Source organism: Euwallacea similis, chromosome 18 (assembly GCF_039881205.1).
Source record: "Euwallacea similis isolate ESF13 chromosome 18, ESF131.1, whole genome shotgun sequence".
Lineage (NCBI taxonomy): Eukaryota > Metazoa > Arthropoda > Insecta > Coleoptera > Curculionidae > Euwallacea > Euwallacea similis.
The window spans coordinates 2,008,038-2,021,242 of NC_089626.1; the positions used below are offsets into that span (position 1 = coordinate 2,008,038).

Genomic DNA, 13,205 nt, shown 5'->3' on the forward strand with positions numbered 1-13,205 from the left:
AAATCCCTGTTCGTCAGTAAAAGCGATAGAAAAATGGTCTTTTCGAGACTTTTATTTGTCCTCTTAATAATGGTGTCTCAGTGCTATTCATCCTCTAATAACAGTGAGCACCACAGAATCAGAAGAATTGTGGGGGGTGAAACCGCCAATTACCCTCCTTTCGACGACCCCGTGGTGTATGTACGCTTCAACGGGCGCTCCGCTAGAGTGCAAGGCATTCGCGAATATCCTCATTATGTCTTCAAGGGAATTAAATATGCCCATGCTCCAGTGGGAACTGACAGGTTTCTGGTAAGCGTTGGTAAATGGCAAAAATCAGAGTTTTATAATGAATTTATCAGCGCCCCAGAGAAAAATTTTTGGAAGGCGACGTTAAAGCCTCAACCTTCTCCCCTCCGTGTATTCAACCGGTCCCCAATAGGAATTATGTGGTGGGCAGTGAGGATTGTTTGGCATTGAATATATTCACCCCAGATTTACCCACTGGGATTGAAGGTCTACCTGTGGTGATTTGGATCCATGGTGGGGGCTTTCGTTATGGGTCTGCTTCGCAGTTTGGGGTAATGTTTTGATTGTACATTTTGCCTCATTGTTTGCGGATTTGCGCAGGTGAGGCATCTAGTGGGACAACGTCTAGTTGTAGTCACCATTCAGTACAGATTAGGATCTCTTGGGTTTTTAAGCTTGGGAGACAAAAACCTACCTGGTAATGCTGCTTTATGGGATATGGCCTTGGCAGTTCAATGGGTTAGAAATTACATTGGCTTTTTTGGGGGGAACCCCTATAGAATCGTCGTAATGGGGCATGATACTGGGGCAAGCAGTGCTTTGCTTTTGTCCCTCACTAAAGTCGCTAAAGGTGCTCAAAAGCTTCGCTACTATCACGAATTTAATTAAGCGTCTTTAAGGGGTCCCAAACGCCATTGTGGCGATGTCAGGAACTGCAGTGTCTCGCTGGGCCATCGACAACACCCCTGTGAACACTGCCAACCAAATAGCCGAGCAAAATGGGTGTCCTACTGCCAACCCTGTGACCATGGTCAAGTGCCTTCAGAAAGTACCAGCAGAGTTTATCATCAAGGTACTAATAAACCCAAAATTTCCATCCCAGTAGCAGTAAAACATGCTTAAAATCTTGAAGGGGGACTCGCATATCGAGTTCCAACAACTGCAGAATCAAGGCTTCATTTCAGGGCTGAATGGGCGGCTTGCCACAGCCCCTGTAGCTGAGGGACTCAATGACAGAAGGTCTCTGCCGGGACTCATTGAACTGGACCCTGTGGAGTCTCTCTACCAGCAGGAAAACGCGAAAATACCGATGCTGACAGGGGTGACAAAGGATGAAACCAAGAGGGCAGTCAAAGGTAGGAAAGTTGGTTTATGCTTGAACGGATTTTTAACCTTTTTCAGGCCATTTCAAGCCCGAAATTCTTCGTCAACTGTCCTCGGTGTCGAATTTTCTTAGTAAAATCCTGGTGCAGCGACTTCACGAGAGTCCAGTAATCGATAGATTGAGCGGAAAATTGGGTGGAATCGGGCAATTGGAGAATATCACTGACAGTTTCATTTCCAATGGAGGGAGTATTTTGTCGGGGTTAAACCTGAATTTCGATAATTACCTGAGAACTAAGAATAAGGACGATTCAACGGAGAATTTAAATAAAATCGCCGACGTCACTGGTGATCAATTTGCAAAATTTGTCCTTTTTTCTGTTGAGTGATTTGAGAGCATTTGCAGCTGACGCTTTGTTCAATGTGCCAGCATTTCTTACTGCACAGTATTGGAAAGGGGCCCCTACGTTTTTATATAGATTCGAGCATGCGGGAAACATGAACAAGGGTGGTAGTTTCCTGCAAGGGTTGCCCTTGGTTGGAAATTCCTCCTCCACAGGTCAGTTTTATATACCAAAGGAAAATGTCTCATATTCGTCCGGTTAGATTCTAGCGACCTCGTGGGCCACGGAGACGAACTCGCTTACCTGTTCGATCTCCAGGACATTGAAGGCAACCCCCTCCCCGTCACTGAACCTACAGAAGACGACCTTAAAGTGCGAAACGTCTTCGTCACAATGATCGGCGATTTTGCGCGCCACGGACAAATCAGTGTGAACAATGAAAAAGTGCCCTCTTTCAACGAAGGCGAGAACCACTTCGTGCAGATCAAGCCCAAACCGGTTTTGTCCAGTAAATTCAAGTTTTGCGAGATGGCGCTTTGGACCAATATCGGTGAGCGGTTAAAAAGCGGGTATTGTCAATTTCTGGGGGCGCTGGGGATGTCTCAAAAGACCTTAGATCCCTCTAAGATTCTAGACACCTCTAAAGTTATAAAACCTTCTGAATTTGGGGTGTTAATGGGGCAGGATCGTCTAGGGGATTTAGGTAAATCTAAAAATGCTTTTAGGGGGATTTTGGGATAGGTTTTTCTTTATTTATCGATAATACAAAATTTGCCTATTACGTACGTATAAATAGTGGTAATAATACTACCTGGGAATACTAACATGTCGTGTAGTTTAATTTGGCACAATTGAGGCAATACCACATAATCACCTTATCCTCATCCTCTTGTACAGGTAGTTGGTCAGCCAAAGGCTTCCGGTGAGGAAGTTGAGCAGCGCCATCATCCGGAAAACATTCTTAAAACTGGCGTCTGTCAAAAAATGAATTAGAAACCTATTATTGCGGCCGTTGTGTACATTAAACGCCCACAACGGCTGTTTTGTTCGAATTAAATTACCAATGAAAACGAAAAACAAAAGCGTTACTCCAGTGATCATGCTGATCAACGTGTACTCTTTGGTGGGCTCACCCCTTACGGTGAGCCCCAGCAGGGGGGCTCCCACGTGCTGCAGAGCTGAAATGCTCAGCACTATTTGCACCGCCCCGAAGAGCAGCAATTCCTCGTTGAAATAATCTGAAATCACTGCAAAAAAATGTTCGATTGTATCAGTTCCTGAAGTGATGGCAGAGAGCGTACTGAAATATCCCAAAGCACCGAACCAGCTGAGGAACCATACCACTTTGGCCCGCCACTTTTTCTCCACGTTGATCCAGTAGGAAGCTCCCGTGAAGAGCAGCGACGCCACGGAAATAATGCCTATTATATTTGACATGTGTCGCAGCCGCATCTCTTTCACTTTCTGCCAAAGGATGTTGGTCATATAACTCACTGATTATTGATAAGATAATGCCGAACTGACCTGCCGCAGGAAAGTGGGATACAAAGAGAAAAACACGAAGAGCGACCATTTGATAGTGATGATCGTCAGTAGAGATTTGTAGAATGTGGGAGTGCGCAACAACTGCCTGACGTCTTGCATCATGAATCTGGTCGTGGGAGCCCTCAGGGGAGCTGCAGGCATGAATACAGAGGCGTTGAGCGCCTCAGGGGGTTCATCCAAAGCGTCATAGCTATACGAGGTGTTGTTGTTCACGGGGGTGTCGCTGAACAGGGGAATGGGAACCGCGCTAATAGCTTGCGTGGTGGGCTTTTCCGGGGCGTTCCCGAACGACATTTCCAAGTGTAGGTTTTTGCTGTTTCTTTGAGGTTCGTCCTCAAACGTTTCCCATTTCTGCGGTTTATTCGGAGAGTGGGGTTTGTTCCATTGCTGCACTCTCTCGTATTTAGTGGTTTCCCCTTCGCCGTCCTCCTCCTCGTCGAAGGTGACCCAGTCTTTTGAAAGAGATTCCTCGGTGGTTTTTGAGGTGCTACGGAAATATATATGTTATTGAATTTTAGCGCATACATAGTATAGATATGCATATGTATTCTATATATGTATGTATGTATGTATTTGCTCTTAGGAGGCTTTTGGGTATGATAAGTTCGTTTTCATTATCTGTTTCAGGCTAGTTAATGGGAGGTATCGCCCGGGCCGCACTGAGATTGAAAAAATCGATCTAATTTTTATTGTCAGTGCCGATAAATTTAATATCTTTACGAATTCTGAGTTCTCAGATCCGATTTCAATTAGTTTTAACTGATAATAGTCTGCAGTTCCAGCCTTACTTGTGTCTGCCATAAAACTTAATTCGCTAGCTACACCATTGACCCGGCAAGCCACTGAACTTTTCAAGCCCCAAAGACCTTCGATAGAGCGGCAACCAACCATTGACAATTGCTCGAATAATTGAATGGTTGTCAACCATCCGTGGTCATCTTTGGTAAAAATGCTGAAATAATTCAGTGTTTTAAGGCAATGCTCAAAATAACATTTGCTAGTATACCGGGTGTTTTATTTAAAGAAAAAACGCATTTAGACACGGTTATCATGGGTTTGGTGATCAACATTCTTTTCCACGTAAGAGTTCAGAATATAGGAACTCGGAAAAATATCAAAGTTATCGGAGCTACTGAAATAGATCTATTATAGGGCATATTTAGCTGAACCGCTTCATTATTTCATCCGCTATTCCGCATTTCTACCTTTTACACCCTGTATATACCTTGCCTCACTCGATTGAGGCAGCTCGTGCCTCTCAATTTCATTTTCACCGCCCCTCTGCACTTTAATCTGCAGCTCCCGTGAGTTTTTGGAAAAAATGTCCTCTTCGTCGTCCGGGGAGCTCTAAAATTACAGAACATTGAGCACATAACCTTTACGGTCGACCAAAGCGTCTTACAGCCACATGGTTGTACCTACTGGTGCGCCCTAGGAACTTTAAATAAATCGGCTTGCGTAGAAACAAATTCAGAACTAACCCCTAAAAACCAAAAGGCATGAAACGGCCCTTAAGCTATCAAAACAGCTTCGCTTACTTGTAGAATCAAGGCTTGGTACCATAGCAACACCTGCGTTTCAGTTTGGACCAACAGGTGGGCTCCCAATGCCATGGGAGCCATAATGAAACCCAAAGCCGCGCAGGCGTGTCCTATGTGCGTCACCAAGGGCAGTTTGAGACGGAAGTACTGCGCTAATAAAATCTCGCACTGAGACATCTGGATGGAGCCTCCGACGCCTTTTTTAGTTCAACTGGAGATGAAAGGACGGTTGTTTTTTGGAGTAGGGCTTACCGGTGATGATTCCCGACAGGATAAAAATCCAGGTGGTGTTTTGACCTGTCATACCTATCCACAAGAAGAGGAGGCCTGCGCACGTGAGACAGACACCCGCCACTGCGAAGAGTTTCGGCCAGGTGCTGTAGGTGATCAGTTGGCGACTGCTGGGATCTAAGAAGAGGTGGTTTTTGGGGTCAGTGCGTCCCTGATTTTCACACGTATATATGTCAGTGAAATGTTTTAGAGAGCAAAGTATATTAAATCCATTGACGTACGTGAGCAGGAAAAGATATTTGAAAAACAAAAATCGCTTGAAATTTTTTCTTTTATCGTTTCATCCCTTTTCGTCCCTCCTGGTATATTCCTGATTTCAGTATATTTACCCCTGCTGCGCAACTTACCAAAAAATGACCAACTGGCGGTAAAAAATAGGGGCACGTAGAGCATTTTGTGGTCCCATAGTTTGGGATTCTGATCCTCGATCGTACTGGTTTTCATGCGGGAGAAGGACAGAAAAATGCCGAAACTGACCAAAAGGCTTGGAATCAGCAACTGAAAAACATGATGGAAATTTCAAGTTGCCGCTCTAGCGCGGCCATTGCGAGTCTCCAAAGTAAGATCGACACACTTCTCAACCGTCCAAGGTAACCTGCCCTCACTGTTATAATATACACTCACTTGGAAAAATTGGGAGATCCCCACAACAACCCAGCCGTAGCCGCCTTCAGGCACGCTGGGGCCCAGCTCAGGTTGGGCAGTAAGGACACTGTCGATCGCCGAGTCCCGGTTATTGCTCTCCTCGCGTCGTTCCATGGATCCCCCCGTTGCTAGTACTTGTGCTAGCACCATAATCTGTGAGAAAGGAAAGAAGTGTGAGGAAAATCGAAGTTGACGAAGAATTTCAGTTATGAATTGAATGAACTCGATGAGCCAATTTAAAAGTCTTAGTTTTAACTGAGAATAGTGCCACCTCTATTTGGATGCGGAAGGCCTTATTCCCTTATAATACGGAACAAAAAAGCGAATTATTGCATTAACTGTGCTGGATCGCGCATTCGTTCCGCAACATCATCGAAAAACTTAATTAGCCATCTGCGCCACTGGATTTGAGTCACTGTGATCATCGTTCCAGCTAGGCCCAGGGGTATTTAATACGATTCACAATTGTTTAGTGAAGTCATGAGGTACGTCATCGTGGTGTCCCAGACCCACCTTGACCAGAAGTGAAAAATGCCGGTTTAAGTATAGAGCATCGTTTTAGGGCATTTTCTAATATATCGGGTGTTCTGTTTAAGAAAACGTATTTAAGTAGGCTTATTGCATTCATAAATTCAGTGGCAGTATGGGGCAAAACTTAGTTAAAAATATTTTGAAAACGTTTCGGTTCTTTGTTTGTTGGCACATTCTTTGCTTGAAGAGGGCAGGGCCGGCCTCAGCAAGTCCAGCGTCATAGGCGAATTTTTTTAATCACCTCCCCTCTATCCTTAAGAAAATCCTCCGACCAGGATCGTTTGTCACCCTGAGCCGTCCCCCCTCCTCCCACACAATTCGGAACCAGGGCATCAATTCTCCAATTGTTGAGTCCCCCTTTCCCTCTCTCTCTCTCTCTCTTTCTCTCTCACACGCACACTCTATCTCTCTCTTCCTCTCTCATTGTTTAGCTCGTTTCCTTTGCATGCGTGTTTGTTTTTTTTAACAATATTAAGAAAGGCATAAGTAAAAAATTCACTACTCGAGGAGGAATCGAGTTAAAAATCTAAAATTTTAAGGTCGAGCAGACGTGCCTCGTCTCCCTCACTTGCCACTGACGCAACAAATTTATTTGAATTCAATAACGTGTTACAGTGTCTCGAAGGGCCGAATTGACGAGGCGAAACATCGTTCCAGAACCATTCGCGGTGATGGGAACCCATCCTGAGTTTTGTGATGATCTGAAAGCATGCGCATCTGTGTTGCGGACTTGTTTAGCTCGGGTTAACACTATTTAAGATGCCATTTTGGTAATTTATAAGCCACTAGATTTTTTTTCGTCACCTATCACTGTGTATATCACTATATAAAGCACGTAGTCCTCTTCACTGCAGAGGAGCTGGTTTTAGGGGTTATTTACCTCTTTGAGACAAGCTCCAGTGCGTCGCAACCAATGTTAAATTATTTAATGCTGGCACTAACCTTAACAAGGAGAAAACACGCCTGTGATGAGGCAATTTTAATTACCTATAGGTATACGACTTAGACGGAATACAGATAATACACTTTCCTTATCTTATCTGAAACAGTACCAGCTAAAATGAGTCTACCCGCCCGTAAACAGAAGGTGCTGTTTAATTCAAATGCTTCATTTAACCGTGGTACTTACTGTGATGCAATTAACTACTACATCACCAGGGTCGAGCCGCCGGTATAGTGATTCTTCTCTGGAACCATCACGATCACACTACCACCTTATCGACAGCATTTTTTTAGCCGCACTTTAATTACATAGGCAAAATGGTTATCATCTTGATGCTAATAATTAGCACGTCGCAAACAACGATTAGTATTCCACAGCAGTCACTATGTGACGTCCACCTTCATGACTGAGCGTGTCCGCTTTGCTATAAACAAGATAATACTTGAAGATGTGGTCAATGTGAAATAAAGGGGAGTCAGAGAGCGGCGAAGCTGGAGGCGAGTAGAGGAGGAAGCTGAAAGTTTCTGAGGCTCTTGAAAATTGGCGGGGGTGCTGCGCACAATCGTGCCCTGTTGGCTTCAAAATTTCGGGTTTTTGGCTCTATTCCTGTGTGATCGGTGAATTTTTCCCCGGGGGTAGTGCGCATTTCCGAGGCTGTGCACCTAAGTTCCAGTCCTCCGAACTCGTTATTCGGCTGAAATTGTAAACAAACAAGTTTCACTTTTCGATAATTGAACCTCCTGTCCTCGTTTATACAACTATCTAGGCCAGAAAACTGGTTTTTACGTAATAAAAGGAAGCCCCAGTAATGCTGACCTTCGCCGAAATGTTTCGCGCTCAATTTCAAACCACCCGGCCGGTAAAACAGGTGCCCGAATGGTATCTGCTCCCCGGATTTTCATTGGCACAGCAGATAGCACGTGCGCACATGTTATGATTCTCTTTTTTCGCCATTTTTTTACGGATTCCGTTAGTTTGAGTTCTAAGTTGCGGTTGAGGTTTCGCCTTTTGGTTATTCGTAGTCCAATTTTCAGGTAAGAGTTGCTAGTTTTTGGTTGAATTGACGTTGTGCTTGTGGGTTTTGTCGTTCATGGTATTGGTATTACACTCAATGGCGATGAAGAGGTTTTGGAAAAAAGCAATCTTTTGTGAGCAAATAGAGCTTCTCTGGCATGAATTTATGAGAGCTTAGAAGAGCCTGTGTAACACGCGGTTATCAACTCGGTTTCACAAAGCGTTGGAAGCTAACTGTGTCATAACCTCACTAAACAATATAACTTGTTTAGACAGGATTTTGATTAGAAATTCGGGGCTCGCACTGCTATAAAACCACTTGTGGTTGTTTTTGGGGCGTTTAATAACTATAAATATTCACTGCTTTTGTAGCTTTAAAACCTGCTTCATGTATCCTCCCAGAAAAGTTCTGAATATACCTCATTTTAATCTTTACTTCAGGGTCTCATAAATACAATCTCATGTATTTTTTCTACTAAGTTGTGCCCTCCTGCTTTATTTCTGAGGACTCAAAATCGAGACCTCAAAGTCATTGAAATATGTCTGCATCAGCTCAGATTTTTCAATGTGATGAATCTGCATTTACCAGGTCTTTGATAAGACTTGTATTAAGCCAGTTAAGGTAGGTGCATTTTTACCTTTTTTGCTGAGATGGTAAACAATAATCTTTTCCTGAAAATTGCTCCAGTTTTATATGTGAATAAGTTACCGATATTGTGCTGCGACTAGTTTTGACATGCTGTTCATAAAGTTTTCCAATGTTACTCTTATATTGAGCAAATTTCTGCTGGGAATTGATAAGCATCTGGTACCCCAATATGCTATGATATTTCCTCATTCTACTCATGAGCACAGCCTCTGTTCAAACCACATAATGACTCTTAGTGTGAACAGGGTATCTACTAATAAACACGCTGGATCTAGATTTTTTACTTAAAATACCTATTGTTTTTGATTTTGAAGAGATGGAAGGTCGAGGACGGTCACGAGGGCGTGCTCGAGCAGGGGCGCCTCCTCCAGCAGCTAGGAGACCAGCTACATCTCAGGCACAACCTCCTCAAGGTGCATGGGGAGCAGGCCGGCCGGGAGCCCCATCAAGTGGATCCTCACAGGCTCAGACGTCTGGAAGTTGGAGAAGTGGCTTTGGGAGGGGCCCCTCTCCCCAATATGTGGCAGGAACAAGTACCTGGGTGCCTAGGCAACAGACCCCTGATGCTGGGCAGGTGAGATGCTTTTTAGAATTTTAATAATGTGTTATATTAGCTCATCTTGGATGACGACTGAAATGTCATTTCAACTAGTAAAAAAGATTGGTGGTTAACAATATATGGCTAAAGTTGGTCTGACCATGCTCTTTTTGCTCTACAAGGTGGTGGTAGCAGGCCGAGGCTCTCGCAAGGGAGGCGGCGACGAAAAGGTGGTCATTGGGGAGCGTCAGCAAGGTACTTATACCACTCCCTCTTATCATTCTCTAGAGTTTATAATTATAAATTCAGTGACCCATGGTGGAGGTGAAGGTGGCAATGGAGACAAACGCGGAGGAGGTAGCACCGGCGTTCGGGGACGTATCAACCGAAATGAGATTATCAATACTCGTCCCAACCATATTGTGTCCAAAAAAGGCACAGACGGAGTCACTATACAGCTTAAGGCCAATTATTTTCAACTCCTATCAGCCCAACAGTGGGGACTCAACCAGTATAGGGTTGATTTCAACAAACAAATTGATGATACCAAGACGCGCAAACGCCTTGTTGCAATTGGCATTAAACAGTTTAAAATTACTGGCTACTTATTTGACGGTACCGCCCTATTTACTCCAAACAGAATTCATCCGGATCCCTGCGAGTTTGTGGTGTTGGACGAGACTTCCGGAGAGAACATAACGGTGCAGATGCGCATGGTCGCGGAGGTGAACAAAGGGGATTACACATACCTACAACTGTTCAACATAATTATCCGCAAGTGCTTCGCTTACATGCAGTTCCAGTTATTGGGACGCAATTATTATGATCCCAAGCTGAGGGTACAGATGCGCAATCACAAATTGGAACTGTGGCCCGGATTTGTCACGTCAATGAAGCAGCATGAGCAAAACATTTTGCTCAATGTTGATCTATCATTTAAGGTCAGTTCTAATCTATTTAAGCCTTAATTAGGAGCAGAGTTTGATTTTTTTTAATTTAGGTGCTGCGTCTGGATAAAGTTTATGACATCATGGATGAATGCAGCAAATGCCAGAATCCTAAATTTGAATTCCAGCAGAAAATAATTGGTTGTATAGTGCTGACTGAGTACAACAATAAAACCTATCGAATTGATGACATTGACTTCAATCAAAACCCTAACTCCACTTTTACCAAGCGCGATGGTGAGGCTGTTTGTAGTATGAATTAAAGAATCTAATGTTGCTTTTTACAGGCAGTACAATCAGCTACAAAAAATACTTTGAGGATCGCTACAAGGTGCGCATCGTTCACAACAACCAGCCTCTGTTGGTGTCGAAGAGCAAACCGCGAGAAATCAGAGCTGGTATGCCAGAATTAGTGGTTTTGGTGCCAGAATTGTGCATTATGACCGGGCTTTCTGATAGACAAAGGGAAAATTTTCAATTGATGAAATCCTTGGGAGAACACACGCGAATTGCTGCTAAAGGTTAGTGGAAAAAACAGTTAGATATTTTAGTATCTTCAAGCTAGTGAAAAAAAAAACTTTATTCTAGAGCGCATGACAAAATTGCTGCAATTCGCGCAGCGCTTACGCGCTTGCCCAGAAGCTATTGAGGAAGTTCGTAGATGGGACCTGCAGTTGGCCGACACGCTCATCGAATTCTCTGGGCGTGTCCTTCCCCAGGAAACGCTGTATCTGCGCAACAGTCAACCTATACAGGGTACGTCTTCCCACCCTCTCACGATTGAATTTTTAATTCAAACCTCGTTTTCAGGAGGTGAGGAGGCAGACTGGACCAGGAGTCTTAGAACTGCTCCCATGTTTAACACAGTACACGTTGAAAAACTGGCTATTTTGTCACCAAGCCGGTTCGCCAATTCTGCCAAGGAATTCGGGCAAATGCTCTCTAAAACCGCCAAAGGTATGAGATATTCAGTTAATTCGGTCATCTAGAAAGTTGAGACAAAATAATAGACGTTTCATATAGCTCTCTACTTGATTTTGTCTGACAGCGCAATGTAGATGGCCATTCTTATTACATGTTTCTTTTCTTCTCCAAGGAATGTCAATGACCATCAACACCCGCGTATTTGCAATGCAAGACGACCGATCCCAGACGTATCTCTGCGAGTTGGAGCAAGTGATCAGCAAAATGAATCCTGACATGATACTAGCGGTCTTGCCAAATAACTCGGCCGACCGATATAACGCAATTAAGAAGAAGTGCTACGTGGACCGAGCCATTCCCTGTCAGGTAGTGGTTGGCAAGAACCTGACCAAGGGCCTGTCAGTAGCCACTAAGGTGGCAATTCAAATGAATTGTAAAATGGGCGGAGCTCCGTGGGGTACTAGTTTGCCCAAAAACACAATGGTTGTCGGGTGAGTATTAGAACTGTTTTCTTTAATTTGAGGTGTCACAAAGTGAAGGTTGTAGTTGATTTGCTTTACTTTTGTCCAGTAGTCTATATTTATATTATTTCAGTTATGACGTGTGTCGCGATACCGCGAACAGAGGCAAAAGTTTTGCGGGAATGGTAGCTTCCATGAACTCCACATGCACACAGTACTATAGTATGACTGTGGAACATGAGAATGAGGAAGAGCTGAGCAGCAACTTCGCTGCTTTCATGCAATTGGCGTGCAAACGCGCTAGAGACCAAAATCGTATCCTTCCTGAACGTATCATCATTTATAGAGACGGCGTTGGGGACGGTCAGATCCCTTATGTCAAGGAGCACGAAGTGGAGCTGATTAAGACAAAATTGAAAGCCGAGTTTTATAAGGACACCCCTTTGAAAATGGCCTTTATCATTGTGTCCAAGAGGATTAACACGAAAATATTCCGGTCTCAAGGCAACCACAGGAACGATTATAATCCGCCTCCGGGCACCATTGTGGATGACGTGATCACGTGGCCGGAGCGATATGATTTTTATATTGTGTCGCAGTGTGTGCGCCAAGGCACTGTGGCCCCTACTAGTTACAACGTTATCGAAGACTCTTTAGGTATTGACGCCAATCGGCTACAGCGATTCACCTATAAAATGACGCACATGTACTTCAATTGGTCGGGCACGGTGCGTGTCCCCGCCCCTTGTCAATACGCCCACAAGCTGGCCTTCCTAACTGCGCAGTCGTTGCACAGGTACAAAAAATTCTCACCTCCTCCATTTTGTCTGTACGATATTTTTTGTTTTTTCAGGTCCGCTAACCCAGCTCTCAACCACACTTTGTATTACCTATAAGATGCTTGTATTACAAGTCGAGGCCAGTTTATTTTTATCGTTCATTTAGTTCTTACAAGTTTTCCAAGTCGTTCTTAAACAGTTTATTGAATCTCATTGGTACTTGCCTTAGGTGCGAAGTTCTAGGCACAGGTGCTTCATTTTAGTTTTCGAAGACAAGGTCCTAAGTTTCTATTAGCACGTAACTTATCTATAATTTAAGTATTTTCTTCGTTATTTTGTTTCTTAGACTTAATGATCGTTATTTGAATAGGATTTATTTTATACGAGAAATAGTTTAATTTTGAAGTTTCTAGCGGATACTTAAGTAATAAGTACGTGCCTCCTATTCATTGTTCCTAGTTATGCATGGGCGTTTGAAGTTCCAATCTTAGTGACTGTGGATGACCGACTTGATGAAAGTTAGTTTAGTTTTCAGACGCCGTATGTGCGATGTCGCGTTAGATTTTATGAAGATTTTACAAAAGGAGTATATGACTTGTTATTTTTATATTCTAGATGTTCCAATAAAACATCGAAAATCTCATAATTTCGGGTTTGTTTAAAGCGCATTTGCAATGCAATGAGTAGACTGCACTTTAAAAAAACATATTTTTTCTTAACA

At 43.6% G+C, this 13,205-nt stretch overlaps 3 protein-coding genes across 4 annotated transcripts; 2 read left to right on the forward strand and 1 right to left on the reverse strand.

Annotated features, from left to right (window-relative positions):
• Window positions 1–39: 39 nt before the first annotated feature.
• Window positions 40–2,456, forward strand: LOC136414963 (liver carboxylesterase 1-like). Its single transcript, XM_066399286.1, has 8 exons — window positions 40–291; window positions 342–560; window positions 610–859; window positions 909–1,081; window positions 1,142–1,364; window positions 1,411–1,680; window positions 1,739–1,891; window positions 1,939–2,456. The coding sequence occupies exons 1-8, from the start codon at window positions 70–72 to the stop codon at window positions 2,415–2,417; spliced, it is 1,989 nt and encodes a 662-aa protein (XP_066255383.1). The 5' UTR covers window positions 40–69; the 3' UTR covers window positions 2,418–2,456.
• LOC136414964 (uncharacterized) lies at window positions 2,407–7,588 on the reverse strand. Of its 2 annotated transcripts, none has more exons than XM_066399288.1 (11): window positions 7,359–7,588; window positions 5,678–5,851; window positions 5,401–5,551; window positions 5,015–5,170; window positions 4,760–4,959; window positions 4,624–4,704; window positions 4,447–4,568; window positions 3,201–3,708; window positions 2,978–3,140; window positions 2,738–2,923; window positions 2,407–2,650 (listed from the first exon to the last, which is right to left on the reverse strand). In XM_066399288.1, exons 2-11 carry the CDS (start codon window positions 5,846–5,848, stop codon window positions 2,547–2,549), a joined length of 1,842 nt encoding a protein of 613 aa, XP_066255385.1. In that variant the 5' UTR covers window positions 5,849–5,851; window positions 7,359–7,588; the 3' UTR covers window positions 2,407–2,546. The 2 variants fall into 2 exon arrangements, with proteins under 2 accessions (XP_066255385.1, XP_066255384.1); XM_066399287.1 differs by lacking the exon at window positions 7,359–7,588 and adding an exon at window positions 7,110–7,251.
• Window positions 7,589–9,149: 1,561 nt separating this feature from the next.
• On the forward strand, window positions 9,150–13,130 carry LOC136414660 (piwi-like protein Siwi). The gene is made up of 10 exons (XM_066398814.1): window positions 9,150–9,409; window positions 9,556–9,628; window positions 9,683–10,314; window positions 10,374–10,557; window positions 10,608–10,841; window positions 10,909–11,076; window positions 11,131–11,277; window positions 11,417–11,735; window positions 11,839–12,501; window positions 12,559–13,130. Exons 1-10 carry the CDS (start codon window positions 9,152–9,154, stop codon window positions 12,599–12,601), a joined length of 2,721 nt encoding a protein of 906 aa, XP_066254911.1. The 5' UTR covers window positions 9,150–9,151; the 3' UTR covers window positions 12,602–13,130.
• Window positions 13,131–13,205: the final 75 nt, after the last annotated feature.

Coding starts and splice junctions, on each gene's coding strand:
- LOC136414964 (XM_066399288.1), bottom strand. CDS start 5,848: ATGGTGCTAGCACAAGTACTAGCAACGGGGGGATCCATGGAACGACGC. Junction 5,552..5,677: donor GGATCTCCCAATTTTTCCAA/GTGAGTGTATAT, acceptor CATGTTTTTCAG/TTGCTGATTCCAAGCCTTTT. Junction 2,651..2,737: donor TTTGTTTTTCGTTTTCATTG/GTAATTTAATTC, acceptor ATTTTTTGACAG/ACGCCAGTTTTAAGAATGTT.
- LOC136414660 (XM_066398814.1), top strand. CDS start 9,152: ATGGAAGGTCGAGGACGGTCACGAGGGCGTGCTCGAGCAGGGGCGCCT. Junction 10,315..10,373: donor ATGTTGATCTATCATTTAAG/GTCAGTTCTAAT, acceptor TTTTTAATTTAG/GTGCTGCGTCTGGATAAAGT. Junction 11,077..11,130: donor CAACAGTCAACCTATACAGG/GTACGTCTTCCC, acceptor CCTCGTTTTCAG/GAGGTGAGGAGGCAGACTGG.
- LOC136414963 (XM_066399286.1), top strand. CDS start 70: ATGGTGTCTCAGTGCTATTCATCCTCTAATAACAGTGAGCACCACAGA. Junction 1,365..1,410: donor AACCAAGAGGGCAGTCAAAG/GTAGGAAAGTTG, acceptor AACCTTTTTCAG/GCCATTTCAAGCCCGAAATT. Junction 1,681..1,738: donor TAAAATCGCCGACGTCACTG/GTGATCAATTTG, acceptor GAGCATTTGCAG/CTGACGCTTTGTTCAATGTG.